This window comes from Hippocampus bargibanti, linkage group LG18 (assembly GCF_051943395.1).
Source record: "Hippocampus bargibanti isolate YZ-2025 linkage group LG18, ASM5194339v1, whole genome shotgun sequence".
Classification (NCBI taxonomy): domain Eukaryota; kingdom Metazoa; phylum Chordata; class Actinopteri; order Syngnathiformes; family Syngnathidae; genus Hippocampus; species Hippocampus bargibanti.
The window spans coordinates 2,131,876-2,159,765 of NC_142751.1; the positions used below are offsets into that span (position 1 = coordinate 2,131,876).

Consider the following 27,890-nt stretch of genomic DNA (forward strand, 5'->3'; position numbering starts at 1 on the left):
GTTTTCCACGAGGAGAGTCCGCTGGTGATTTTTGACGCCTTGGCTGGGCACCCTCATCAAGTCCAAGTGCGGGCGAGGGACGAGCTTGACGCAGACAGCCAGTGGAGTGACTGGAGTCCTCTGCGTTATGGACGACCCTGGGAAGGTGAGCAAAATAAAAATCAGATATTGGTTTTCTTGGAAGGAAATTGCAGTCTGATCGACAGCTGACTAAATATATATATATATATATATATATATATATACAGTGAGACCTAAGCTTCCGAACTTAATTGGTTCCCAGACAGAGTGTGTAAGCCAAAAAGTGTGTATCACAAAAAAAAAAATCCCATAGTAAACCATTAAAATGGGAATAATCCGTTCCCAGGTTTCCATAAAATATACTTTTCAACTAAATAAGCCTTAAAACTACACACAACATACCTTATTCGATGTAAAATAAATGTGCTATTGTATTGTAATGAAAGAAATACACTGCACTATATAATAAAGTCACTTTATTTACATTTGTGATGGTCGTTGATGGCTCTTAATTGACACGTGTTGCTTTCTGACTTGTAAGGTCTTACGAAAATGAGGCATCACATTATCATTCATCATGTAGATGATTCTCATAGCCTTTTCTGGATGGAACTGTTCAATAAAAGCCTGCACAAATCAAATCCTCTGTGTTGAGAACCTCATTATGGTCAGCAACAAGCTCCTCAATGGCATCTGCATCCACTTCGTGCTGGCAGAGATTTTATTACAAGGCGCGAGTCCGATGATTCCACGGACGCGGAATAAAACGCGTCATTAGTCACGTGAAAGCATCGACTAAATAACACCTTTGTATAAACTTTAGACAAAGGCGTTAATTAGTCGATGTGAGAAACAGAAGAGGTGTGCGTTTGTGGCGTCACATGTGCCCACCGCGGCTGTCATGTGAATCTCAGCCTGACACATCTCACACGCTGTGTGTCACTTCCCTGAGAGTAACATTCTTCATTTCCACCATTGCCACTATCCTTCGCCTAATTATTTATCTATATTTATCTGTGAATTACATCCCATTGGTGCTGCCAGCAAATTTTTGTTTCATAAATGTGCTGAGTTCCAACACTTAGTGTGCTCTTTGTGTAGTTTTTAGATTTGTATGTTTAATCTATGGAAAATATCTTTTGTCTTTTAATTACATATTGACTAACAACCTGTGCAGATCGGACCTAAATGACAATGTTTTAATTTTCTCAATTTTCAATCTTCTTCTTTTCCTTTCGGCTTTTCCCCTCAGGGGTCGCCACAGTGAATCAATATCCTCCATCTATCCCGGTTTTGTGCATCCTCTCCTCTCATACCAGCTACCTTCATGTCCTCATTGACCACATCCATAAACCACCTCTTTGGTCTTCCTCTCGGTCTCCTGCCTGGTTCAAGGCTCAGCATCCTTCTCCATATATAGTCACTCTCTCTCCTCTGGACATGTCCAAACCATCTCAGTCTGGCCTCTCTGGCTTTCTCTGCAAAGCCTCTAATATGAGTTGTCCCTCTAATGTACTCATACCTGATCCTATACAACCTGGTCACTCCCAAAGAAAACCTCAACATCTTCAGCACTGCTACCTCCAGCTCTGATTCCTGTCTTTTCTTCAGTGGCACTGTCTCCAGTCCAAACATCATGGCTGGTCTACCACTGTTTTATACACTTTTCCTTTCATCCTAGCTGAAACCCTTCTATCACACATCACACCTGACATTTTTCTCCTGCCGCTCCAGCCTGCCTGGACACGCTTCTTCACCTCTTTTCCACAGTCTCCATTGCTCTGGACAGTTTACCCCAAGTACTTAAAATCTTCCACCTTCTTTATCTCTTTTCCCTGTAGCATCACTCTTGCACTTGGATCCCTCTCATTCACACACATATAATCCGTCTTGCTGCAACTGATCTTCATTCCTCTCCTTTACAGGGCATATCTCCACATCTCTAGTTTCTGCGCCACCTGTTCCCTGTTCTCGCTACAGATCGCAATGTCATCTGCAAACATCATGCTCCAAGGAGATTCTTGTTGAACATCGTCTGTCAGCCTGTCCATCACCATAGCAAACAAGAAGGGGCTCAGAGCTGACCCCTGGTGGAGTCCCACCTCCACCTTGAATTTCTCAGTCACTCCGACAGCACACCTTACAACTGTCTTATTTCATGATACATGTCTTGCACCCCCTGACATACTTTTCCGTCACTCCAGACTTCCTCATGCAATGCCACAGCTCTTCTCTGGGCACCCTGTCATACGCTTTCTCCAGATCTACAAAGACACAATGCAATTCCTTCTGACCTTCTCTATACTTCTCTATCAGCATTCTTAAAGCAAACATTGCATCTGTCGTACTCTTTTTTTTGGCATGAAGCCATACTGCTGCTCACAAATGTTCACTTCTGATCTTAGTCTAGCTTCAACTACTCTTTCCCAGAGTTTCATTGTATGGCTCATCAACTTTATTATTAGTTTGTACAACTCTGCACATCTCCTTTGTTCTTAAAAATGGGCACAAGTACACTTCGTCTCCATTCTTCAGGCATCTGTTCACCATCTAAGATCTTGTTGAATAACCCAGTCAAGAACACCACCGCTACCTCTCCAAGACACTTCCATACCTCGATTGGTAAATCATCAGGCCCGAGTGCCTTTCCCCCTTCATCCTCTTCAGCGCCCTCCTCACTTCATCCTTGCTAATGCTTGCTACGTCTTGGTCCACAACAGTCGCGTCTTCTACTCTTTGTTCCTTCTCATTTTCCTCATTCATCAATTCTTCAAAGTACTCTTTCCATCTTGCCATCATACTACTGGCACATGTTAATACATTGCCATCTCTATCCTTAATCACCTGAACCTGCTGCAGGTCCTTTCCATCTTTGTCTCTCTGTCTCGCCAGCCTCTAAAGATCAGTCTCGCCTTCCTTGCTGTCCAGCCGAGCATAAAGGTCATCTCCTTGTACTGCTGTCTACTCTCGTCCGTCCTCTCAGTGTCCCACTTCTACTTTGCTAACCCCTTTCTCTGTATACACTCCTGCACCTCCCCATTCCACCACCTAGTCTCCTTATCTACCTTTCTTCCACTCGATACACCAAGTACTTTCCGACCTGTGTCTCTGATTATGTTCGCTGTAGTTTGCCAGTCATCTGGAAGGACCTCTTGCCCACCCAGTGCTTGTCTTACCTCCTTCCTAAATGTCATGCAACACTCTTCCTTTTTCAACTTCCACCATTTTGTCCTCACTTCAGCCTTTGGTTTCTTCATCTTCCTGACTGCCAGCGTCATCCTACACACCACCAACCTATACTGTCTGGCTACACTCTCACCAACCACTACTTTGCAGTCACTGATTTCCTTTAGATGGCGCCGTTGACGCAAAATGTAGTCTACCTGTGTACTTCTGCCTCCACTCTTATAGGTCACCATATGTTCCCGTCTCTTCTGAAAGAAAGTATTCACAATAGCCATTTCCATTCTCTTAGCAAAGTCAACCACCATATGTCCTTCAGCGTTCCTCATCTGCAGTCCAAACCTGCCCATCACCTCTTCATCATCTTTGTTTCATTTAAAAAAAACACTCAATATGTTGAACTAAAAGCTATTGTCTCTATGTTGTATTGAAATGTGCCAGAAACAAGTGCACATGACACATATAACATACATACAACATACAAAACAATGCATTGTTCCATCTGCCAACCTTACCTTTCCTTAGTTTCGAAGCTAACCTTAACTGTGTTTTGCGGACATTATCATTGATTTATCAATGCGTTTTTTCACGAAATATTTAACCCCCTTCCAAGTCATATACCCGGTTATATCGATACTATTTCTATGCACGCACGGAGAAAATTACATGCAAACAGGGTCGGATATATCGATAGTCCCGGTTATATCGATATTTTTTTGGACTCCCTTGAATATCGATATAACGAGACTTTACTGTATATATATATATATATATATATATATATATATATATATTTATATATATATATATATATATATATATATATACACACACACACACACACACACACACACACACACACACACACACACACACACACACACACACACACATATATATATATATATATATATATATATATATATATATATATATATGCTTCCCGCAACCAACAACTGCCCTCCCAACCGTTGCCACACCCTCAGCCGCCACTCTGCCTCCCGGTTCCTACATCTGTCACAACTGCGCAGGTGAGGACCAACTGAGGAGGATGCAGGTGAGGAAGGCAGCAGGTCCGGATGACATCAGTTCCCGACTCCTTAAGACCTGCTCCGACCAGCTGTGTGTCATTGCACTTGTTCAACCTGAGCCTGAAGCTGGGCAGAGTTCCACAGCTGTGGAAAACGTCATGCCTGGTCCCAGTGCCCAAGATTGCCAACCCAAAGGAGCTCAACAGCTACAGACCGGTGGCGCTGACATCTCACCTGATGATGACACTGGAGCGACTCGTCCTCGCCCACCTGCGACCGCTGGCAAGCTCATCGCTGGACCCGCTACAGTTTGCCGACCAGCCCAGCATCGGTGTGGAGGATGCCATCATCTACCTCCTCCATACGACGTTGCTGCACCTGGAGAATGCTGGGAGCACGGTGAGGATCACGTTCTTCGATTTCTCCAGTGCCTTCAACACCATCCAGCCAAATCTACTCGGGGACAAGCTGCAGCATGCCGGAGTCGACAGCCACAGTACGTGAGGGTAAAGAACTGTGAGTCGGACAGGCTTCTCTGCAGCACCGGAGCGCCGCAGTCCTGGCTCCATTCCTGTTCACCCTCTACACCTTGGACTTCAACTACAACACCCCAACCTGCCACCTTCAGAAGTTCTATGACGACTCAGCTATTGTCAGCCTCATTACAGAGGGAGACGATCGGGAGTACAGGGGACTGACAAAGGACTTTGTGGACTGGTGCCAGCAGAATCACCTCCAGATCAAAACCGGGAAAAGCAAGGAGCTTGTCGTGGATTTCTGCAGGAATCAATCCTCACCTGCACCGTTGAACATCCAGGGTTCGGACATTGGGAGGGTGATCTCCTACAAGTACCTGGGTGTTACTCTCAACAATAAACTGGACTGGACTACAAACACGGATGCCCTAATCAAAAAGGGACAGAGTCGCCTCTTCCTACTTAGGAAACTGAGGTCTTTTGGAGTTCAGGGGTCACTCCTAAAGACTTTCTATGACTCTGTGGTGGCCTCAGCCATCCACTATGGAATTGTCTGCCGGTCAGGCAGCATCACCACCCGGGACAGGAAAAGACTGGAGCGCCTTGTCAAGAGGGCAAGTTCTGAGGGCTGCTCGCTGCACTCTCTGGAGGAGGTGGGCAACAGACGGATGCTAGCTAAACTAAAGGCTATGATGGACAGCCCCTCCCACCCCCTCCTGCCCACCCTGACAGCACTGGGTAGCTCCTTCAGCCAGAGACTATTACACCTGCGCTGCAAGAAGGAAAGGTACCGCCAGCTCGTTCCTACCGACTGCTGTCAGGCTTTGCAACTCTCAATGATCACATGTGAAAAAAAAAAAAAAAAAAAAACTGGACACGTGTAAATATGGCTTGATGCAATATATCAAAATGCATTTCTTATTCTTGCACTATGTACAGTTTTTTATGGAACGGTTTTGCACATTTACATTTGCACAGTATACAGTTGACATTCTTATTTTGTTATGCTTAGAATATCTTGTTTTCTATCCTTTCACCCCCACCCCAACCCTTTTCAATTGCTGCTGTGGACTGCAAATTTCCCCATTGTGGGACGAATAAAGGTTTTCTGATATATACACATACACACACATACATATATGTGTGTGTGTGTGTGTGTGTGTGTGTGTGTGTGTGTGTGTGTGTGTGTGTGTGTGTGTGTGTGTGTGTGTGTGTGTGTGTGTGTGTGCGTGTGTGCGTGTGTGTGTGTGTGTGTGTGTGTATGTGTATATTGCATATTTAATGAATCTGTATGATTCTAAATTATATTTTTTGAAATATAATTAAGTTTGAGTTAAATTTGAAAAATATTAAGCCACTCTTTTATATGCATTCATAATTTCTGCAAAGTTATCACCATTCGTCACATTTTTCTTGTTGTCGTTTTCCTTTTTTTTGAAGAATTATTCAGGAAATGCTAATCCCAACCAGTATATCAACAGTGATGGTCGTGCGTCAACATTTCTTCCATGAAAGCAATTGTATTTTGGTCCCGCAGATCCCGCCACATCTGAACCTCCCGAGGATAATTTTCCAGACGATGTTTTTCCCTTCAACACAAAGCCAGAAACCTCGACCTCAAAGTCACTGAGTAAGCCTCCTGAAATGATAAAAGCATGCTCATGGGCAATCTTGGCGCATGTGAGATAATGACGAGGCTGAAGGATCCATTGGTCTCCGAGCTTAAACTCTTGATCGAAATCAGACAGATCGAAGCGCAGGAAGCATCCGCCATGACCGACACAATAACAAGGCATCAATAAAAGGCATCATTGAGTTTTTCCTACAAATTGTACACGGAGCTTACTTCTAATTATTCCTTTCCAGAGCCGGTTCAGCAGGATGACGGTAATTTGGGATTGGTGATTCTGCTGGTTCTGTTTGCCGTGGTTATCATAGCCACCGTCCTTTCTCTCTTCGTTGCGGTGTGGTAAGACAATTTCGCAAATTTACAAAACAACCACTTCACCATATATTGTATTTTCCGGTGTACACCCTTGTGCAAATTAATTGCACCACCCTATGATCTTGACTGTTTGCTGGTTTAAATCATTCTAAAGCTTTTGTCTGTGTAAGCTCTCAGTCGTACTGGACCTTTCACTGAAACAATCTCAGCTACTGGTAAATGCGCGAAAAATTAGGAATGAGCAGATTTCCAGGGAGAATTGGGAGAGCAGATTTCCAGGGAGAAAAATTTGTCAGACAGAGATCTCTCAGAGACAGAAAAGGCTGTATTAACCAAAGGTTTAAATTTCTCAGTAACTCCTAAAACAATACCTACGATAGACTACATCACAGATACAGAATCGGCTATTAAAAATAACAAACTTCCGTATGCAGAGGCAGACAATATACGCATTAAAATATCAGCCCTTCTCAGTAGTGCCAAACCACCTCCGTTCAACATAACATTAGAAGAGAGAAAGGCGTTAACTACTCTCCAAAAAGCATCCTCTACAACACAAACTTGGAGTTATCAGAACCCTCCAGCATAGGGATGAACTAATACCAACAAGCATCGGACGCAGAGAAAAGGAGTCAAAACATACCGATCCATGCGCACCAAATCCAGCAGACATTTAAACAGCTTCTTCCCCCAAGCCATTAACTCTTTGAACTCTTTCAACAGTAGCCAAAATGGAACTGTATAGTGCCACTTAGCAGTTTTTTTGACAACGATACTAGTGCAGCGTGTTCTACCGGAAACAAATTCCTTGTGTGTTCTACATACTTGGCAATAAAGATGATTCTGATTCTGATATCAGGAGAGCACTCACAAACTGTGGGTACCCTCAGTGGTCATTTAACAAATGTCAGAAAGAAAGAATAGGGAATAGGGAACCATAAATTCTGAAGAAACAAAAAGGAGAGGAGTAGCAGTACCTTACATTGCAGGAGTTTTTCTTAAAAACTACAAAGGGTACTTTGGCAACACAAAATTCCTACTTATTTCAAACCGATAAACACTTTAAGGCAAAAATTATTGCATCCAAAAGATATGCTGCCGAATGAAAAACAAAGTAATGTAGTTTATTCAATACATTGTAAGAATGAAAATTGTAAAGAGCAATACATTGGGGAGACTAAACAAATTCTGAAAAAAAGACTATCAACATCGCAGGGATAATGCTAGTGGGCCTCAATCGGCAGTACATTTGCACCTAAAAGCTAGTAACCACTCATTTGATGACAATGAGGTTAAAATCTTAGCAAAAGAACATAGATGGTTTGAAAGGGGAGTAAAAGAGGCAATTTTCATAAAAAAGCTAAATCCTTCATTCAACCGATATGGTGGGGTGAGGTTCAATTTGGATCGTTCGCAACATAGGTTAGGCAACATTAGTAATGTTGATGAGGTGATACCGGAGGGAGTGGGGCAATCAGGCCAGTCGTTAGTCAGAATGTAGGAACAATCGGTGGGGCTGCAGGGAGTGGTCCTCTGCTCCCACCAACCTGAGAGTAGGGGCCTATCATAGCAGTGTCCGGCGCCACCATGTCTGGACATTAGGGATATATAGGGCCGATACTACCAGTAAGACTTTAGTTCGCTGAAGAAGCATCTTGGATAAGAAGCGACACGTCGGACACCTTCAAAAAGTACAGATGACGGCTGAAGAAACCTTTTCATGATTCTAAAGCTTGTGAAAAGTTCAGAACAATGTTTGCCATGAGAGGGGTGAAGTCTGTTCGATATACTTGACCAACCACATTCCCAAATTACTTGTTTGCCAGGCCTCTGATTGGATAATTAATGGATTACCATGTCCTAATCCCCTTTCCGTCATTTCCGTATAAAAAGAAGGGGTTTTTCGCTTGTAAATCGGTTCTTCTTCAATGAGATGGATACAGAAGGACATTACTGATGGATTGGCCCGACAATTCAACGGACTTGAACCCGACAAGATTCGTTCGTGTGAGAAACATTGCACAACTAAAAATTCCTAATTTGTGCTATAATTAAGACCACGTACAGCAGGGGTCGGGAACCTATGGCTCGCGAGCCATATATGGCTCTTTTGATGATTGCATATGGCTCGCCGATAAAACTAAATAAATACATATTGTCATTTTTTTCGCCGTTCATTTCCCGTTGGGGCTGCAGTTGGTGGAAAGCGCAATTTTGATTGGATGACACTGACCTAGAATGGCCGAAAGCGCCATTTTGATTGGATGATAGTGGCCGTCATGTTGAAACAGGTAAACGCCCCTTTAAATGAGCCCAACTAGTGCACTTCAGCGTGAATGCACCGGAGCATTAGAGGAGAGAAAATGTTCTCATTGTAATTTGCAATGAAACAATTCCATCGATGCCAGTCAAATGTCAGTGACATTTTAACAAGCCCCATGTTAACGTTAGCATCAACATACTTCTGTGAGAAGTAGATTGCAGATAGCAAGTGTGGAAGCTTATGAGCCGTGTGCAGGCTAGCTAGCAGTAACTTCGCCTCTGGACCGGCAAATTGAATTTCATTCCGATCGTTTGCCCGGATTTTTACCAATCACGAGGAACGGAAAACCATCCATGTTAACGGTGAGTACTATCACAAAGTTACTTTAAATAATACATTCTGATATTTTGTTGAAAAGTGGCCGCGCGTGTGTGTGTGTGCGTGTGCGAGCGTTTGTATGTGCACACGCGCGTGCGTGTGGCTCTCACTGAAAAACATTTAGAAATATTTTACTTTTATGGCTCTCTTAGTCAAAAAGGTTCCCGACCCCTGAGGTACATAATCAACAACTGTCAAAATCGGGTCGATTCCATGCCAAAATGCATCGCTGAGGTGATGAAGAACAAGGGAGGACACACCTCTTACTAAAATGTACATTTGAATCATTTGAGTTGTCAAAAAATGTAAACGATCAATTTCATGCCAAAATAACAGGGTGGTGCAATTAATTTGCACAAGGGTGTATAAGTCCCCAAAAGATTTGTTTTCCTTCCAAAGATGATCTTATACAATGGTGCAATATATATATATATATATATATATATATATATATATATATATATATATATATATATATATATCGAGAAATACCAAGGGACTCGGGGCAGTGACCCCCAAACTCGACGAGTGGTTGCAACAGATCCGGGAACAACATCGGATATCTCGGTCCAGAAAAGCGCAGTGCTGGGAACAGCGCGGATACTGCGCAGAACCCTCAAGCTTCCTGGCCCCATATATATATATATATATATATATATATATATATATATATATATATATATATATATATATATAAATAAATATTTTTTTTTGTCTTTTTATTTTCGGGTGGATTGCTAGTATTTTGTTGTTTTGTATTTTCAGGTTGAGACAAAGGCGGCGTCAACATGTGACCAAACAGGAGCTCACTTCCATGGTCAAAATGAAGTCTATGCCAGTTTGATGTGAGAACCCCCCCACTAACCTTCTTAATATTCAAATACAATAATAATAATAATACATTTCATTTTAAAGTGCCTTTCAATACTCTCAAGGTCACTTTACAGTCACAGGTGGTTTTTCTGTGGGTGAGCAGCGGCAGCCACACGCACCAGCGTTCTCTCAACCCGGAAGTAACTCAAATTGATAGAAAGCTAGAAAGCCAATAGATAGCTCATATATAGCTAGCCAGATTTCTAGCCAGCTCGATAGCTATATAGGTAATAGCTAGGTAGCTAGCTAGCCAGCTGGATAGCTGATAGAAAATAAAATAATAATAATACATACGCACGCACGCACGCACGCACACACACACACACACACACACACACACACACACACACACACATGTATGTGTATGTGACATATACATACATACATACATACATTCACACAATACTTGACCAGGCTATTGTATATTAAATTTATTGCTGGGGGGTGCTGATAAAGCGCTGATCCGACCTCTGGGAATGGTTGTCCTCCTTCCTCGAATGGGCACCGTTTGCCTTTTGAATGTCTTCATGCTCAGTGTTAGAGCTTCAGCTGTTGTTAAGGTGCAATTTATATCAATATGTATTGTATTTTGTACAGCCGCTCCCATTTCAAGCTCAGATAACTCCAGACCAAAATAACTTGGGAATTAACTTTTTTTTTTAAGAAAGAAGAGAATCTAAGGATTTCTAACGCTGTATTGAATTTGTATATAGTCCTAAAAGTCAATATTCTGTGGGTAGTGCAATTTGAGTGACAATGACAAAAACCCTGGCACTGGAGTGGACACATTTTTTGCACATCGTCTGGCAGTGAATTCGTTAAGGGGGGCATATTATGCATATTCATCAAGTAACCAAGACCAGCAGGCGCTAAGCCGTCTTACAGCTGTGAGCACTCACAAGGACGATAAATCCATGCACTTTGAGTCAGTTGCGGATGCATGTGGCGCATGCAGCGGACACTCGGCGGAGACAAATCTAGTGAGAGTTTTGAAAGCCGCTTAGAAATTAAATGTATTATTATTATGATTATTATTATTTAAAAATGTCTTCAGTGAAACCGACTGCGGGAAAAAAGTGGGCTAATCTTCTTGATGCCGCCACAGCACATTTTCGGAATAAGATGGTTTCCCACACGTGTGGTTGTGCGCCTCTTCGGCGTTTTGGAGAGAGAGTTGCGGAGGGCACAGATGGCCTCCGTGGTGAAGATAATTATAAGGGAGGCCTGTTTTCTTCTGAGTCCACTTGCAAAGTTAAAACAAGTGGCATGGCTTGGAGGCAAACAAACAAACAAACAAACAGAAAAACACAGAAGGACTGGATGCTTTTTGTGTTTTTTTTTCCATTAGATTGATAAAATATCATAAAAAGAAACATTTCAGCAAATCCTCCCCACGTGTTGCCATAAAAAGCGCTTATTATGGGCTTGTGAATACGTCCTCCGCTCTGTTATTTACATCTGGCAGTACCTATTGATATGATATATGGATATTTTACTCATTTATTTTTAACGCATTCACTGCCATTCACAAATTGATTTGGGAATAGAAAATATGATGTTGAGCCATTCCCGAATGAGTTCTTGGGTGAGAGCTTGGGTGCCGATAAAACGCTGGCCTTTGGCAATGTTTTTTCCTTTCCGCAAGGTGGCAGCATTTCCCGTTTTTCCATTTTAGCGCTTTTTTTTCAGCTTCAGCTGTTGTTATAATAATAATTCATTTATAATCGCCTTTCAAAATTCTCCAGGTCACTTTACAGTCGCAGGATTTTTTTTTTTTGCGGGTGAGCAGCGGCAGCCACTCGCGCCAGCGTTCACTCAGCCCGGAAGTAACATAAAAACAACAATAATAATACGTATATACAGTATATATACAAGTAACATCCGAGTCACGACCGGGTTCCGTTCCGACAAAACAGTCGTAAGTCGAGATGTTAAAGCGCTACATAAGTGCTTTAATATGTATGTATTGCGTTGTATTTCAGACATCCGCCATTTCAAGCTCATCTAACTCCAGACCCATATAATTTAGAAATTACCTCTTTATTTCTGGTGAAAAAAGTCGAATACGAAAGAGCAATTAGGGCCAGGTTGAAATCTATTTTTTTAGAGATGGATTATTATTATTGAGTATTATTCTGAGAAAAAATGTCGCAAATTTGCGAGTTTCAAAATAACAAATTTGCTAGATTTAAAGTTACAAATTTGCTAGATTTAAAGTCACACATTTGCTAGATTTAAAGTCACACATTTGGTAGATTTAAAGTCACAAATTTGGTAGGTTTAAAGTCACAAATTTGCTAGATTTAAAGTCACGAATTTGCGAGATTTAAAGTAATAAATTTGCTTGCTTCAAACTCGCACATTTGCCAGATTTAAAGTCACAAATTTGCCAGATTTAAAGTCACAAATTCGCTACATTCAACCTCGCAAATTTGCGAGATTTAAAGTCACAAATTTGCGAGATTTAAAGTCACAAATTTGCCAGATTTAAAGTAACACATTTGCTAGATTTAAACGTAAAAAAAAAAAACTTTCGGAGTTTGAACTACATCATTCGCTCGTGCGGTGGGTTAGCAGCCGAGACGGATAGTCTTGCTGAAATGGATGAGTTCATCAGTTGTTATTTTGAGATTGGGTTTAGTAACAAAGAGACATTTTGCACGTAGTTAGGCCATGAAAACATTTTAAAATAAATAAATTATGCCATAACTGCAACTCCACAGGTATCCACTTCTGTTCTGCAAATTATCTCGTCTCACAAGGCTGCTAACGCTATGTACAGTGGGGCCTCGGTTTACGAACACCTTGCCTTATGAAGTTTTTGGTTTACGAACATTACATTTATGAAAATTAAACCTTGGCATACACACTATTTTCGCGATACAAAACCTCCACCATGTGAGTGTGAGAGTGACTGTTGTACGTCTTTGTGTGCCCTGCGATTGGCTGGCAACCAATTCAGGGTGTCCCCCGCCTCGTGCCCGAAGACAGCTGAGATAGGCTCCAGCAACCCCCGCGACCCTAATGAGGAATAAGCGGTACGGAAAATGAGATGAGAATGAGAAAACCTCCACCATGGCTGACGGAGTAGTCTTTGGCGGAAGAACACGAAAGCACACGACTGAACAGCGTCCCAGCCGGCCTACCTTTCCACACCCCCTTTCTATGAGTGCACACGTCGATCGTCTTCAACAATACTTTTGCCGTTATGGGACCGAAAAAGATGCCACCACAGGCTCGTGTTCAGCCGAAGAAGACATAAAACAAAATAACAGTCGAGGAGAAGAAGGAGATCACTCAGAAACACGAACGAGGTGTGCGTTTGTGGCATCACATGTGCACACCGCATCTGTCATGTGAATCTCAGCCTGACACATCTCTCACGCTGTGTGTCACTTCCCTGAGAGTAACTTTTGACTACCATTCTACAAATAAAGAGCCCGGTAGCATCCACCATTGCTACCATCCCTCGCCTAAAAGCTTTACACAAAGGCGTTATTTAGTCGATGCTTTCACATGACTAATGACACCGAAATTGTCACGTGCGAGTTGACAGCTGGGGCGGGGCCGCCGCTCCCGACCTCTGCCAGCCGAAGAACACAAAACAAAATTACAGTCGAGAAGAAGAAGATCATTGAGAAACACAAACGAGGTGTGCATGTTGATCCCCTAATCACCGATACTGGGACATTTCAACGAGTCGCTGTCACCTCACCAGTAACATGATTACGACGCCTCGCGCCTTGCTGTGTCTTGTGCTGGCAAGTCTAACAATATGCTTTGCCCGAGGTGATTGTTAGTGCCATTTTATTTTGCCTAGCTTGACAGGCTGGTTGTAATAAAATCTCTGCCAGCACCTACGGGACTCGAAGTGGATGCAAATGACATTGAGGAGCTTGTTGCTGACCATAATGAGGTCCTCAACACAGAAGATTTGATTTGCATTCAAGAGGACAAGCAGAAGCAGGCCATTCAGGAGTTGATGTGCAGGCTTTTATTGAACAGTTCCATCCAGAAAAGGCTTTGAGAATCATCAACATGATGAATGATAATGTGATGCCTCAGTTTCGTAAGAAAGCAACAGGTGTCATGTACAGGTGTCACTTAAAAGCCATCTACGACCATCAAAAATGTAAATAAAGTGACTTTATTATACAGTGCAGTGTATTTCTTTCATTACAATACAATAGCACATTTATTATACATAGAATAAGGTATGATGTGTGTAGTTTTAAAGGACAACCGACGTCTCCGGACAAGTTGTGTCCATAATTTGTAAAATGGCTTCAAATGACTTCTACTGAGCGTATTTTACAAAGATTCCACTGCATATAGCTATATTTTACGTTTTAAGACTCGCGCTGAATATTCCGGAAGTCTTGTTTTTGAGTTGGTGACGAGTCCTCACCCTACGTCACTGACACTCTGTCTGGGAACCAATTAAGTTAGGAAGCCAAGGTATCACGGTATCTCAAACTCTGAATTTTTTTTAACGTTTAAATCTAGCAAATTTGAGACTTTTTTTTCAGTCAGAATAATACCACATCTAAAAAAAATATTTCAACCTGGCCCGATAATGCCCTTCCATAGTCTAAGGTTTCTTAGGCTGCGTTAAATGTTTTTGTAGTCCTAAAACTCAATATTCTGTGGGTCCTGGAATTGGAGTGAAAATGACAAAAACCCTGGCACTGGAGTGGACACATTTTTGCACATTGTCTGACAGTCAATGAGTTAAAATGGCCTCCCTGTTTTCATCCTCCTCCTCTTTTTCCTTTTTTCAGGTTCACGTCAAATATCATCTACTCCTCGGCCCGTTCTCGGGCCACTCTGTCAAGTCATCGCGGCAGCATGCTGCCATTCAAGTATAAAAAAAATGAAGCAGACATTTTGGATCTGCGATGACACAAACAACCCCCCCAAAATGCAAAACTACGCAGTCTGGGCGGGGGGGGGGGACTACATTTCCCACAATGCATCTGCAGCACAAACAGGAGGTGGAGGGGGTCTTTTCTCACGCCCCCCTCGCTTGGTGTTATTTGAGCTTTCATCTGTGACGTCAAAGTGCAGTTGCACGTGTCCGTTATCACAGACAAAAAAAAAAAAAAAAAAAAAAAAACGCTGTGCATGAGTGGCGACGTTTATCTGGCAGCATGGAGGCGTCAGGAAAGGCCTGAAGAAGGGCAGCTGAACACTAATGAGCGACTTGAATTGTAAAAAAAAAAGGAAAAAGAACAGAAAAAAATGACAGCTTTTTCTTTGGTTTGTTTTGATGCTGAATGTTTTTGCTCCCTTTTGTTTCTTTATAATTATTCAGCCACAGCATGATGGCAACTAAAAGCGTAAGAAAATGACACTGAAAATAAGAATGGGATTTTTTTTTGGGGGGGGGGGGGTTGGTTAATGTGGTCATGATTATTCTAGTGGATAGTGCAGCTTTAAGAAGAAAAAACAAAAACAAAAAAAACATTTCATCCAAAACAACGCTCACTGACTGAATGAATCATGCTAAATGTATCCCAGTGTGTTTTCAACAGTTTTTAAGCAGTAATTTCAAAACCTTTCTTGCTCGACGGCGAACAAAAAACAGCCTGTTTTCATGAGAGGCCAGTCGGATTTTGTCAAGAGTTACACATTTGCAAGTGTGACATTTCTGATCCTTTTTTGAAGGACAAATTCAGAGGGCCACATTTGGTTGTGACTACATTAGATAGTGCTTGCAAGTGCAGTTCCTGGCTAACTTTGACAAAAGGGGGGCTTGTTTTTAACAAAATTGTGATTGACAAGCGTAAAGTTGGGAATGTTCTGTTATTTCATAGGCATTTTTTTTTAATGAGATGCATGGTGACATTAATGATAAGAAAGAAAGGAGAGCATGTGGACCTGTCGCTGCTTGGAATTGAAATGGATTTACGTGGGACTGGAGATGTGAGACAAATTTGTTTTCATCAATTGATGCTACCGCTTCGTGTTTGCTTTCAACATTTAGCTTGTAGCAGACGTGCACATTCCACCATGACGTCCCTAATCCTCTGGTGAAAAGGACGCTCCTCTTTCATCTAAAACTGCTTCATACTCCAAAAAGGGTGCAGAAAAGTGCTTAAGATTGTGTGACTGTCTTTTTTGTTGTCACATTATTTGTTTTTTTTTCTTACTTCAAGATGGCGCCGCGAGAGGCTACCTTTACAGCAGCTCCTGTATTTTGTTTTTGCTGTAAAATGTGTGTTTTGTGTAAAATGTCAATTTCTCCATTGTGAGAGCCCGTCTAATCTAATCTAAGGCCGACACTAACTGCAAGTGAAAGAGCTATTTTGTCTTACAGACATGGAGTGAAACAATTGGAAAGAAAAATAGATATGGGTTGGTTCCAAGTCCTTCCAGGACCGGTTTTATCGTGGCTACGTGTTCTGGCAAGATAGTATTGACCACGGTTACCTGACAAGAGCCAAAGTGTTTTTTTTTTTTAATTAATGGCAATGACTGCGCGGTCAGTGATCATGAAAAGCCCCAAATACCTCTTTCTTTGTTGTCGTTTTATTTTCGATTTCATTTGTCTCCTGTGTTTGTGTCCCGGTGATGACCTTATTTTGTGTTCTAAAGATGTGCGGTCAATGACTGGCAAAACGATGCCTCCGGATCTTCCATCTCCCATCACTGATATATCACAGCCGTCTCCATTACTAGAAGGACACTTTGATCAAACTAAAAACGGAACTCAACTTACCGTGACAAACCCCACGAAGGAATATTCTTTGAAAAGACACATTTTGTAACACAATGACATTTTCTTTGGGCAAAGTGCAGTATTACAGACTGTCCAGATTTTTCATGTGAGCCTTTTCCTCTGCTCCATAGAAACCTTCTTTCCTCCACAGTATGTGATGCCAGGAGCCTGTTGCTTGTACACTCAGGCTTCCATCCTCAGATGTGTGTGTGTGCGTGCGTGTGTGTGTGTGTATATATATATATATATATATATATATATATAGTTTTTTTTGCTTTATTTGTTTGCCAGATATCACCATAAGCTGTTATTCTCACCCCTGTATGTTGTTTCTGTACAAAAAAATACATGAAATAAACACTATTTTATCACATCAGCAGCTTCCGGGTGTTTTATTTAATTCTTTGTAGTGGGTGGTTTTGTGCTTTCTGCAACCAACACACGTTCATTAAGTTGTTTAATGAGATTGAAGTATGAGTGGTTAACAATTCATCGTTTTTTGCTGACAAAAACTACACTTGAGTTTTGTTTTGTTGTGAAAATAAAAAAATATAGACTATGACTGAAAACGGCGATAGGTTGTTTGACTTCAGATATAACAAGTTTTTAATTTATTTTCCTGGGGAAAACTGCCCACAGAAACTGCACAAAAAAACCTCCCAGAATATCTTTCAGAACTATAAAACTGTCATGACAACTAATTCTTATTAAATCATAAGATGACAAATCACAGTACAAAACAGCTGCAAACGATAGAAATGCAAAACCTACATCATTTTCATTAAAACGTCTTTAAAATTATTTACAACTGAATTGAGGTTTTTATAGGTTATCTGTCGCCATCTCGTGGACGAAGCCTTTTTGACAGGCAAAATTTAGGAAAGGGAGCCATAAAAATTCAATACAGTAAAGTCTCGTTATATCGATATATCCGAACCTGTTTGCATGTAATTTTCTCCGTACGTGCATAGAAATAGTATCGATATAACCGGGACTATCGATATATCCGATATCGATATAACGAGACTTTACTGTATTTAGAAATGTTTTTCAGTGAGAGCTAAACAAATACATGCACACACGCAAACACGCACGCATATGATTTCAACAAAATGTCAGAATATATTATTTAAAATAACTTTGTGATAATACTCAATACTAACATGAATAGTTGTCCGTTCCTCATGATTGTTAAAAAAAGTCCAGCCAAACGATCTAAATGAAAGTCAACTTGCCGGGTCCATAGGCGAAGCTACTGCTAGCTAGCCTACACACTGTTCATTAGTTTGCACGCTTGCTTTCTGCTGTCTCACGCAGAAGTATATTGATGCTAACGTTAGCATGGGGATTGTCAAAGTGCCACTAATATTCAACTGTTTAATTTGTGGTATTGTTTCATTGCAAATTATAATCACGGCAGAACTTCTCTCCAGAAAGTTTTTTTACTCGTCTGGCTTATTTAAAAAGGGGGCGTTTACCTGTTACGACATCAACGGCCATAGGTCAGTATCATCCAATCAAAATTGCGCTTCCCGCCAACTGCCGCCCAAACAGGAATTCAACAGCGAAAAAGCGAGAATATATACGTATTTAGTTTTATTATATTACTTGCGAGCCGTAGGTTCCCGGCACCTGATTTCGGATAAGCTCGTCACATTGAAACAGTGTGCCACAATAAATAAATAAATACATAATCATTATAAACATGATTAATTAAACAGTGATGTAAAATAGTGAGAAATCGTTCACATTTTCCTTATCAGTGCCATAAAATAAGGTGGTTTCACATTTCAAATAACATATTTAAACATGAAATGTAAACATGAACAAATGATGCCAGTCTTGTTAAATATTTAAACACACAGCCGTTGTGCGAAAATTAATTATTTTCCTCCAATGGAGCAAGTGCAACTGCCAAAGTCTGAAGACCTTTTATTTTCTTTTTTAATACTCGAGTGACAGTGTTGATGTGATAATGTCATCAAGACTAAATACATACAGGTAACATCCGACTTACGACCGAGTTCCGTTCCGACCAAATGGTCTTAAGTCAAAATGGGCGCAAGTCGAAATCCATTCAAAATGTTAAATAGAGACTCGGACGCTAAATGACTGGCAAACTGCCCACCTCTGGTGCCATCCAGTGACGTGCAGTCAGGGGAGGCAGGTGAGGCTGTGCTTCACCTGTCATCATGGAAATATCAAATGACAACATAAATTAAACAGTTATATTTATTGAGTGATTTGTACTTTAACGTTTAACTTTAACTTCACCATTTTTGGATTTTTTTTTTCAAAATCGCTGAATTTTCACATTTACCGTTCAAATACTAAGTGGAGACGAGCGGTGAGGCAGGAGCCGGCTGAGCCTCACCATGGATTGCACAATCACTATGCTAACTGTGCTGGTTACTCTGCAGTGAGACCGCATTGCTGTCCCTCTGCATATCGCTATTAAAGTGTTCAAAAGCTTTTCGTAAATGAACTAAATTTCTACAGTTTAGCTGGTGTATATAATGTACAGTCACTGGACATTATAAACACTGTACTACAGTGTTTATTTTATTTTATTTGTATCAAAAATGTGTGCATAGGTGAGGCACACAGGTCTCCTGCCTCATGACAGGGGGCAGTGGTGATTAGAGATTCTTTTTGTGACTCTTCGGCTGCAGAATTATAGAATTAGTGACAGCAAGCTACAGTAAACCATTCAGTCATTTTTTTTCGTTTTGCTTGGCCTTATTTTCAGAATGGTGGATTACATATCTAAATTGAAAGAATTTTCTAAACTGAACTTTCAATTGAAGCAGGAGATAATAATTAAAGGAGGACCAACACTGGACTGTATAGCTCACAAACGGTGAGGGATGAATGTAAATCTCCTGGACAGCTTCTCAGCTTTTTGGCCAAGAAGGATCTCATTGAAACTATTCCTGAAGCGACAAAGTTGCTCCAGCTCGTGCTCACTATTCCAGCTACTACAGCATCCGTGGAGCGGTCATTCTCAGCACAAAAGACTGAAAACATACAGTCGGAACAGGAAATGTAGCCACACAGGGTTTAAGTTGTTCTAGCATGGTGAAGACAGAAAGAGAAATGGAGAAAAGAGGAGTTTGTTAGGAATGTCTTAGAAGTAAAAAGAGTATCAGATAGAATGATGAGTCTGAAGCGAGAAACTGAAGGTGTGATTTTCAATGTTGTTTGTGGGTATGCCCCACAAGTAGGATGTGAGCTGGCGGAGGAGAATTTTTGGTTGGACTTTGATGAAGTCATACAGAACATCCCGAGAAGTGAGACGATTGTAATTGGTGGAGACTTCAATGGACATGTTGGCGCAGGAAACAAAGATGATGAGGAGGTGATGGGAAGGTTTGGACTCCAGATGGGGAACGCTGAAGGACAGATGGTGGTTGACTTTGCTAAGAGAATGGAAATGGCTATTGTGAATACTTTCTTTCAGAAGAGACAGGAACATAGGGTGACCTATAAGAGTGGAGGCAGAAGTACACAGGTAGACTACATTTTGTGTCAACGGCGCCATCTAAAGGAAATCAGTGACAGCAAAGTAGTGGTTGGTGAGAGTGTAGCCAGACAGCATAGGCTGGTGGTGTGTAGGATGACGCTGGCAATGAGGAAGATGAAGAAACCAAAGGCTGAAGTGAGGACAAGATAGTGGAAGTTGAAAAAGGAAGAGTGTTGCATGACATTTCGGAAAGAGGTAAGACAAGCACTGGGTGGGCAAGAGGTCCTTCCAGATGACTGGCTAACTCCAACAAACATAATCAGAGACACAGGTCGGAAAGTACTTGGTGTATCGAGTGGAAGAAAGGTAGATAAGGAGACTTGGTGGTGGAATGGGGAGGTGCAGGATTGTATACAGAGAAAAAGGTTAGCAAAGAAGAAGTGGGACACTGAGAGGACGGACAAGAGTAGACAGCAGTACAAGGAGATGCAGCGCACGGTTAAAGTAAAGGTGGCAAAGGCCAAACAAGAGGCCTATGATGACTTGTATGCTCGGCTGGACAGCAAGGAAGGTGAGACTGATCTTTACAGGCTGGCGAGACAGAGAGACAAAGATGGTAAGGACCTGCCGCAGGTTCGGGTGATTAAGGATAGAATTGGCAATGTATTAACAGGTGCCAATTCTGTGATGGCAAGATGGAAAGAGTACTTTGAAGAATTGATGAAGGAGGAAAATGAGAAGGAACAAAGAGTAGAAGACGTGAATGTTGTGGACCAAGACGTAGCAAGCATTAGCAAGGATGAAGTGAGGAGGGCGCTGAAGAGCATGAAGTCGGGCCTGATGATTTACCAATCGATGTATGGAAGTGTCTTGGAGAGGTGGTGGTGGTGTTCCTGACCGTGTTATTCAACAAAATCTTAGATGGTGAACTGATAACTGAAGAATGGAGACAAAGTGTACGTGTGCCCATTTTTAAGGACAATGGAGATGTGCAGAGTTGTACGAACTACAGAGGAATAAAGTTGATGAGCCTTACAATGAAACTCTGGGAAAGAGTAGTTGAAGCAAGACTAAGAGCAGAAGTGAACATTTGTGAGCAGCAGTATGGCTTCATGCCAAAAAAGAGTACGACAGATGCAGTGTTTGCTTTAAGAACGCTGATAAGTACAGAGAAGGTCAGTAGGATTTGCATTGTGTTTTTGTAGATCTGGAGAAAGCGTACGACAGGGTGCCCAGAGAAGAGCTGTGGCATGGCACGAGGAAGTCTGGAGTGACAGAAAAGTATGTCAGAGTGGTGCAAGACATGTATCATGACTGTAAGACAGTTGTGAGGTGTGCTGTCGGTGTGACGGAGGAATTCAAGGTGGAGGTGGGACTCCACCAGGGGTCAGCTCTAAAGCCCCTTCTTATTTGCTATGGGGATGGACAGGCTGACAGACGATGTTAGACAAGAATATCCTTGGAGCATGATGTTTGCAGATGACATTGTGATCTGTATCGAGAATGGGGAACAGATGGCGGAGAAACTAGAGATGTGGAGATATGCCCTGGAGAGGAGAGGAATGAAGATCAGTCGCAGCAAGACGGAATACATGTGTGTGAATGAGATGGATCCAAGTGCAAGAGTTATGCTACAGGGAGAAGAAATAAAGAAGGTGGAAGATTTTAAGTACTTGGGGTCAACTGTCCAGAGCAATGGAGAGTGTGGAAAAGAGGTGAAGAAGCGTGTCCAGGCAGGCTGGAGCGGCTGGAGAAGAATGTCAGGTGTGATGTGTGATAGGAGGGTTTCAGCTCGGATGAAAGGAAAAGTGTATAAAACAGCGGTGAGACCAGCCATGATGTTTGGACTGGAGACAGTGTCACTGAAGAAAAGACAGGAAGCAGAGCTGGAGGTAGCAGAGCTGAAGATGTTGAGGTTTTCTTTGGGAGTGACCAGGTTGTATAGGATCAGGAATGAGTACATGAGAGGGACAACTCATATTAGAGGCTTTGCAGAGAAAGCCAGAGAGGCCAAACTGAGATGGTTTGGACATGTCCAGAGGAGAGAGAGTGACTATATCGGGAGAAGGATGCTGAGCCGTGAACTGTCAGGCAGGAGACCGAGAGGAAGACCGAAGAGGAGGTTTATAGATGTGGTCAAAGAGGACATGAAGGTAGCTGGTGTGAGATAAGAGGATGCACAAAACCGGGATAGATGGAGGACATTGATTCGCTGAAAAGCCAAAAGGAAAAGAAGAAGAAGATACAGTCGGAACAGGACTGATCAACTTCTCAAAGAGTGAGATGCGGGCTGGCTGGCCAAAATTACGTACGCGTAGCCGGCCTGCTAGTGCATTACGGTGCCAGGCGTAGAATTCAAATAAAAAAAATACAGGGATGAGAATGACAAATGAGAAAAAAAGTCTGAAAAAAAAGTGGTGGTCTGGGGGCCACAGGCAACACCCTCTGGGGGGCTTAGGGGTCAAAGCCCTCGGAAGCTCAGCGATTTTAGCAATTTAATAACTATAAAACCATTAATTTCATCACTGAAATTCAATTCTGTATATGTGGAAATAAAGTCCCTTGTTTGGTGGGCAACCGTTATGGCAAAATTGTTATATCAGTTTCAATTTTTGCCATGCTTCAAATATTGCATTTGTTGGTTGTAAAGTTTATGTAAGAGTTTCACCATTTGCAACACTTCTGAATGAATTTTCATTCTTCAATGTCTATACATCATTATATTGTCAATTTAAATATATTATATTATCATAGGATCGAAGATGTAAATGATTGAAAGAGCAATAAAAATGAAGTGTACAGATTAAGCACAAAGTTTCAGAACAATAAAAATACCTTACCTATGTAAAACAGTTTTTGATCCCAGCACTCTTGTCAATTTCCCTCGGTCAATCGACATCCTTCTTTTCTAACACTTTCGCCATCGTACACAACGTCGCTTGCGTAGTTTGCGCTATCTACCTATGTATCATGCGCCATTACAACAACTAACTGTCGAGTTGCACTATGGCTTGTGAAAACCGATGGGGAAAGCATGGCAAGGGTGAAACTCGATTTACCGCTAATCCGATAGTGTCATTATACAGCAAAACTCGGTTGTACAATCGAGTCATCTGGCGCAAACACACTTTAATTTTTATGTCACCATAGAGAAATATTTACACTACGATGAGCTAAAGTACAGTACAGTGATACCTCGGTTTACGAACCCCTCGGCTTACGAACTTTTCGGTTTACGAACGTTAAATTTATGAAAATTTTACCTTGGCATACGAAAAATTTTTTTGGATACACACGGAGCGCCACAATGAGTGATGTGTCGTTCTCCGAACAAAAAAATGGCAGCCGACTTGATTTTGTCCTCTATTCCCCGCCCCCAGTCATCGGTTAAAGCGACGTGATTGGTCAAGAACGCAGCGGGGGGGGGGGGGGGTCGTGCTGTTTGTCATGCATATTGCATATTAGCATATTTGACAATAAAGCTGACTTTGATGGATAGAAAACCGTGAAATTTGGACTCGTTTCAACTTTGATAATTCAAAGACAGAGTGTAAACTGCAAGGTTAAAATATCCCATGAATCAGGCTCCACAAATAACCCACACAAGCCATCTTGTACACTTGATGCAAAAAGCTAGCAACCCAGGTAAACAGAACACAATTGATGAGGAACTATGTAAAATTATCACAGAGAAAGCACCTACAGGGGATCATTCCTCAAGAGTGTTTAATGCTGATGAAACACACCACTCCATTCCATCAAGCCATCAACGACCATCACAAGGGTAAATAAAATGCCTTTATTATATAGTGCAGTTTATTTCCTTCATTATAATACCATAGCACATTTATTATACATAAAATAAGATATATTTTGTGTAGTTTTGAGGCTTAGAAAATAGAAAGTAGAAAATCATGTTTTATTGGGACCTGGTAACGTATTATTCTCATTTTAATGGTTTCCTATGTGAAATTAATTTTTGGGATACACACTTTTCGCCTAATACACTGTCTGGGAACCAATGAAGTTTGTATGCCAAGGTATCACTGTATATGATCGTCGTGCTTGTGTCAGCACTTAGATTCTAATGCGGAGTCCCCCCTCCCACACACACGGCAACTGAGACTCTGGAGAATGCGGTCGATTGAAACAGTGCCCCACCCCCCCCTCTCCTGAAATGTTCTCAACGGATTTGCGCTTTTCTCGAAAATGGTCATTTTGGTCTGAAAAAGTTGGAAATCTACCGATCGGCAGAAAATTCTCATCCCTGAAAATAGGGTCTGGAGGTCGTGGTCGTTAAGTACGGGTGGTCGTAAGTCGAGCCGGTCGTAAGTCGGATGTTACCTGTATCAGTGAGGCGAATATCCACAAACAGTGAACCGAAGTGTTTCCGTGACGAAAGTGAACATTTCAGTGATTGGTCTGTGTAAGCTCTCAGTCGTACAGGAGTGGTCCATCGATGAGAAGGTTTCTTCAGCCGTCATCTGTACAAATGTACAAACATTTGTACAGATGACCCAAATCTTCTCATCGATTTCAGTGATTGGCACTCCACTATTTGGATTTATTTACCCATAGTTCCCAACCATCCATTTTGTTCCATCTCACCTGGCCAACGGTTCTGCTACACGTCGATGGCGAATCCGTGTTTCGTGGAGATGATATATCTGGTTCCAGTCAGGTACATGAGCACGGAGCACAGGTGAGGGAGCGTCGCCGTGGTGCTAACGTAAAGCCAATAAGGGATCGGCGTCGTGTTCCCCAAAGGACACACCCAAAGGCCGTGCCGCACAGCGTCCCGCACGTGGTGCGTTGCCATGGAGATGAAAAGCATCCACGGCAATGAGCACCAGGCGTCTTTGAGGCGTCCCAACCACATGAGGAAACGGAGGGACAAACACAGGATGGGGATGAGGGACGAGCAGTGGAGGGGAGGACGCTGAGAAAGGGAGACGGCGGCCTGCGTGACCCAAAAAAAAAAGAAGTCTGTCATAAGAATGACAGTGTTGGTCATGTGTCAAAAATCACCTTGATTGACAGCGAGCCAGCCATGTAGAAGTGGTCCAAGTCAATGATGGACGCCAGGAGAGCGGCCAGCAGCACCTCGTAGACATCGCTCTTCTTCCGCAGCCCGATGACCACGGCCCAGGACCACAAGCCCACCACGGCGTGCGTCCCGTTGTCCAGGGCGGCGCGTAACCACAAGTGATGCTGGATGAGCGGAAGCTGCAGGACATGGTCGGCCACCACGCAGAAAAAGCCCAGGCCGGCCGACGCCAGCAGGGACGCCGAGCTGAAGGTCTGCAAGAGGGCCTGAGCCTTTTCAGTCTCCACGGCCAAGCTGAGGGGTACAGGTGTGCCTTCTTTCCCCACGGCCACACCCAGCAACGGTGAGGAGTCCAGTTTGGAGTGGAAACCTTGCATGTTGATGAACAGCTGGAGGGCAGGTGGCCAGATGAACGCCACCAAAGGTCAGCGGGACCCTTTTACACTGCACAACAAATAGTATTAACAGTGTCTAAAATAACGTCAGACCGGACAACCGGGGCGTGCAACTTTTATGTCGGGTGTACAACTAACAAAACGCCTCCGCCCAGGTGGCCGACAACTTTTTTGAAAAGAAACAAAATAAATACATATTTTTTCAAATCAAACGTTTGCTTTTTTTTTCAATAAAGCAAACGTTTGAATCGGAATAATGTATTTCGATTTCAAAATCCTCGTTTGGTTTGGAAATTTCGGAATGTCGGTTTGTTTGGCAATTTTCATACTTGGCACGGCAGCTACTCTGAAGCCTGATTTGTGCTTCCGGACTTACCCGAGCGTTATAAGGTCGTGCATTTGTTTATCATTCTCCAAAGTAGATGCACAGAACCTCAGCCCCAGAAGAAAGATTCAACAAAATTCATGACGCTACAAAACCTAAACGTACATTATCCCGTGACGGTAAAGTGTCCTTAAGAGTCTTGAAAGGTGCTTAGAAATTAAACGTATTATTATTATTATTATTATTATTATTATTATAAGCATCGTGGAAAGAGGCATTCACGTGGCTTGTAGCAGACGACGCAACGCAAACATTGCATTGTGCAACATGCCGAACAGTATATGGACCAACGACAACTGGAGCAAAATCATCAGAAGGGATATTTACGATAAATGAAGTAATAAAAAAAATACTTAATACTTTGCTACAATGTTTTTGTTTTTTTTTGCGATTAGTCGTCTTTTTGGGTTTCAAGTTGGAAAAGTGGCCTTTTCTAAGTTACATCCCAGCAAGACTTTTAAATTAGCTGATATTATATATATATATATATATATATATATATATATATATATATATATATATATATATATATATATATATATATAAGGCCTATACTACCAGTAAGACTTTAGTTCGCTGAAGAAGCATCTTGGATAAGAAGTGAAACGTCCGACACCTTCGAAGAAGTACAGATGACGGCTGAAGAAACCTTTTCATCGATATTTCATTATTATTATTTTAAATAAATTAGTGTTTTGGTTCAAAATTGTTAATTATTGCTATTATTATAATTACCAGTACTATTATTTATTATTTCATTGTATTATTTCTATTTCATTATTTATCTATTTTTTTCTTTCTCATATGGCACAGTGAACAGGACATTGCTTCAGCAGAATTGCAAGAAATGTAAAACGTTTTATTGAGCTGGTTATTTGATCTATGTATGCTTTGATGTTTGGCTCTGATGATGCTCAATGTGACCATGTTTTCCCTATTCTAACTGTTCGAAAAAAATCAATAAAAAATTGAGTGAAGTTTAAACAACAGTGAGAAACACGATTAAATGCAGCACCCACAAAATCTGCAACTGGCTTATAAATACAGCATCGTTTTTATTGATCCTGCTAAGAAAAAAAAAATCAAATCGACCTTCTCTCGAGTGTCGGCTAGCTCGGAGCGAGCTAGCTGGCTAACAAGCCAATTGACTGATGCTTGCTGCATGGGCTCAGTAACATAGACTCCATTCGTCGATTAATCAACAACGTTTTACCATCAAAATATAATTGCATGATATCGTGCACGGATCTATTTTTTCCAGCCAATCATAAGAATGCCACTCACCTCATCGTCTTGTCGTGGAAGTGGCTGCAAAACACACTGACATCGACGCTCACACGCAAAAACGCTTTCTTCGGATTCAACCAGAGTCGCCCAAGAGTGCATCTGACTCACTTGCGACTCTACGCGGAATATTCATGCACTACTCTGTACGGACCTACTTGTTATCATCGATGACCGCATTTTCCCGTTGACATTATGAGCACAGCTCAGCATTACACAATTATCACTTCCCAAAAAAATGTAATTAATGCTATTCAATTTTAGAACGACATTTAAAATCCCCATTAATTTATTTTATTTTAATTTAACAATGAGAGGCACTGCTGCTTCACAGTTGTCATGATCTGGTTGGCGACCAACGGGGGGTGCTGTCGGCCCCGCTTGCACCTGCACAGGTGCTGGTCGTCCCGATCAGATTGGTGACC

General features: G+C 41.9%; 2 protein-coding genes across 4 annotated transcripts in view; one reads left to right on the top strand and one right to left on the bottom strand.

Annotated features, from left to right (window-relative positions):
- il11ra (interleukin 11 receptor subunit alpha) overlaps nt 1-16,427 on the top strand; it is a 53,717-nt gene extending 37,290 nt beyond the window's left edge. For both annotated transcript variants that reach the window (XM_089020941.1, XM_089020942.1), the window contains exons 8-12: nt 1-145; nt 6,249-6,341; nt 6,578-6,680; nt 10,063-10,142; nt 14,952-16,427. In XM_089020941.1, the coding sequence (XP_088877067.1) occupies nt 1-145; nt 6,249-6,341; nt 6,578-6,680; nt 10,063-10,141 (420 nt within the window). In that variant the 3' untranslated portion in view covers nt 10,142; nt 14,952-16,427. The remainder of the gene's footprint in view (nt 146-6,248; nt 6,342-6,577; nt 6,681-10,062; nt 10,143-14,951) is intronic.
- On the bottom strand, nt 1-27,573 carry tmem267 (transmembrane protein 267). 2 transcript variants are annotated; one of them, XM_089020946.1, is made up of 4 exons: nt 27,466-27,573; nt 25,383-25,845; nt 24,963-25,314; nt 1-137 (listed from the first exon to the last, which is right to left on the bottom strand). In XM_089020946.1, the coding sequence occupies exons 2-3, from the start codon at nt 25,776-25,778 to the stop codon at nt 24,979-24,981; spliced, it is 732 nt and encodes a 243-aa protein (XP_088877072.1). In that variant the 5' UTR covers nt 25,779-25,845; nt 27,466-27,573; the 3' UTR covers nt 1-137; nt 24,963-24,978. The 2 variants fall into 2 exon arrangements, with proteins under 2 accessions (XP_088877072.1, XP_088877073.1); XM_089020947.1 differs by lacking the exon at nt 1-137 and adding an exon at nt 24,532-24,838.
- Between the last annotated feature and the right edge of the window lie 317 nt (nt 27,574-27,890).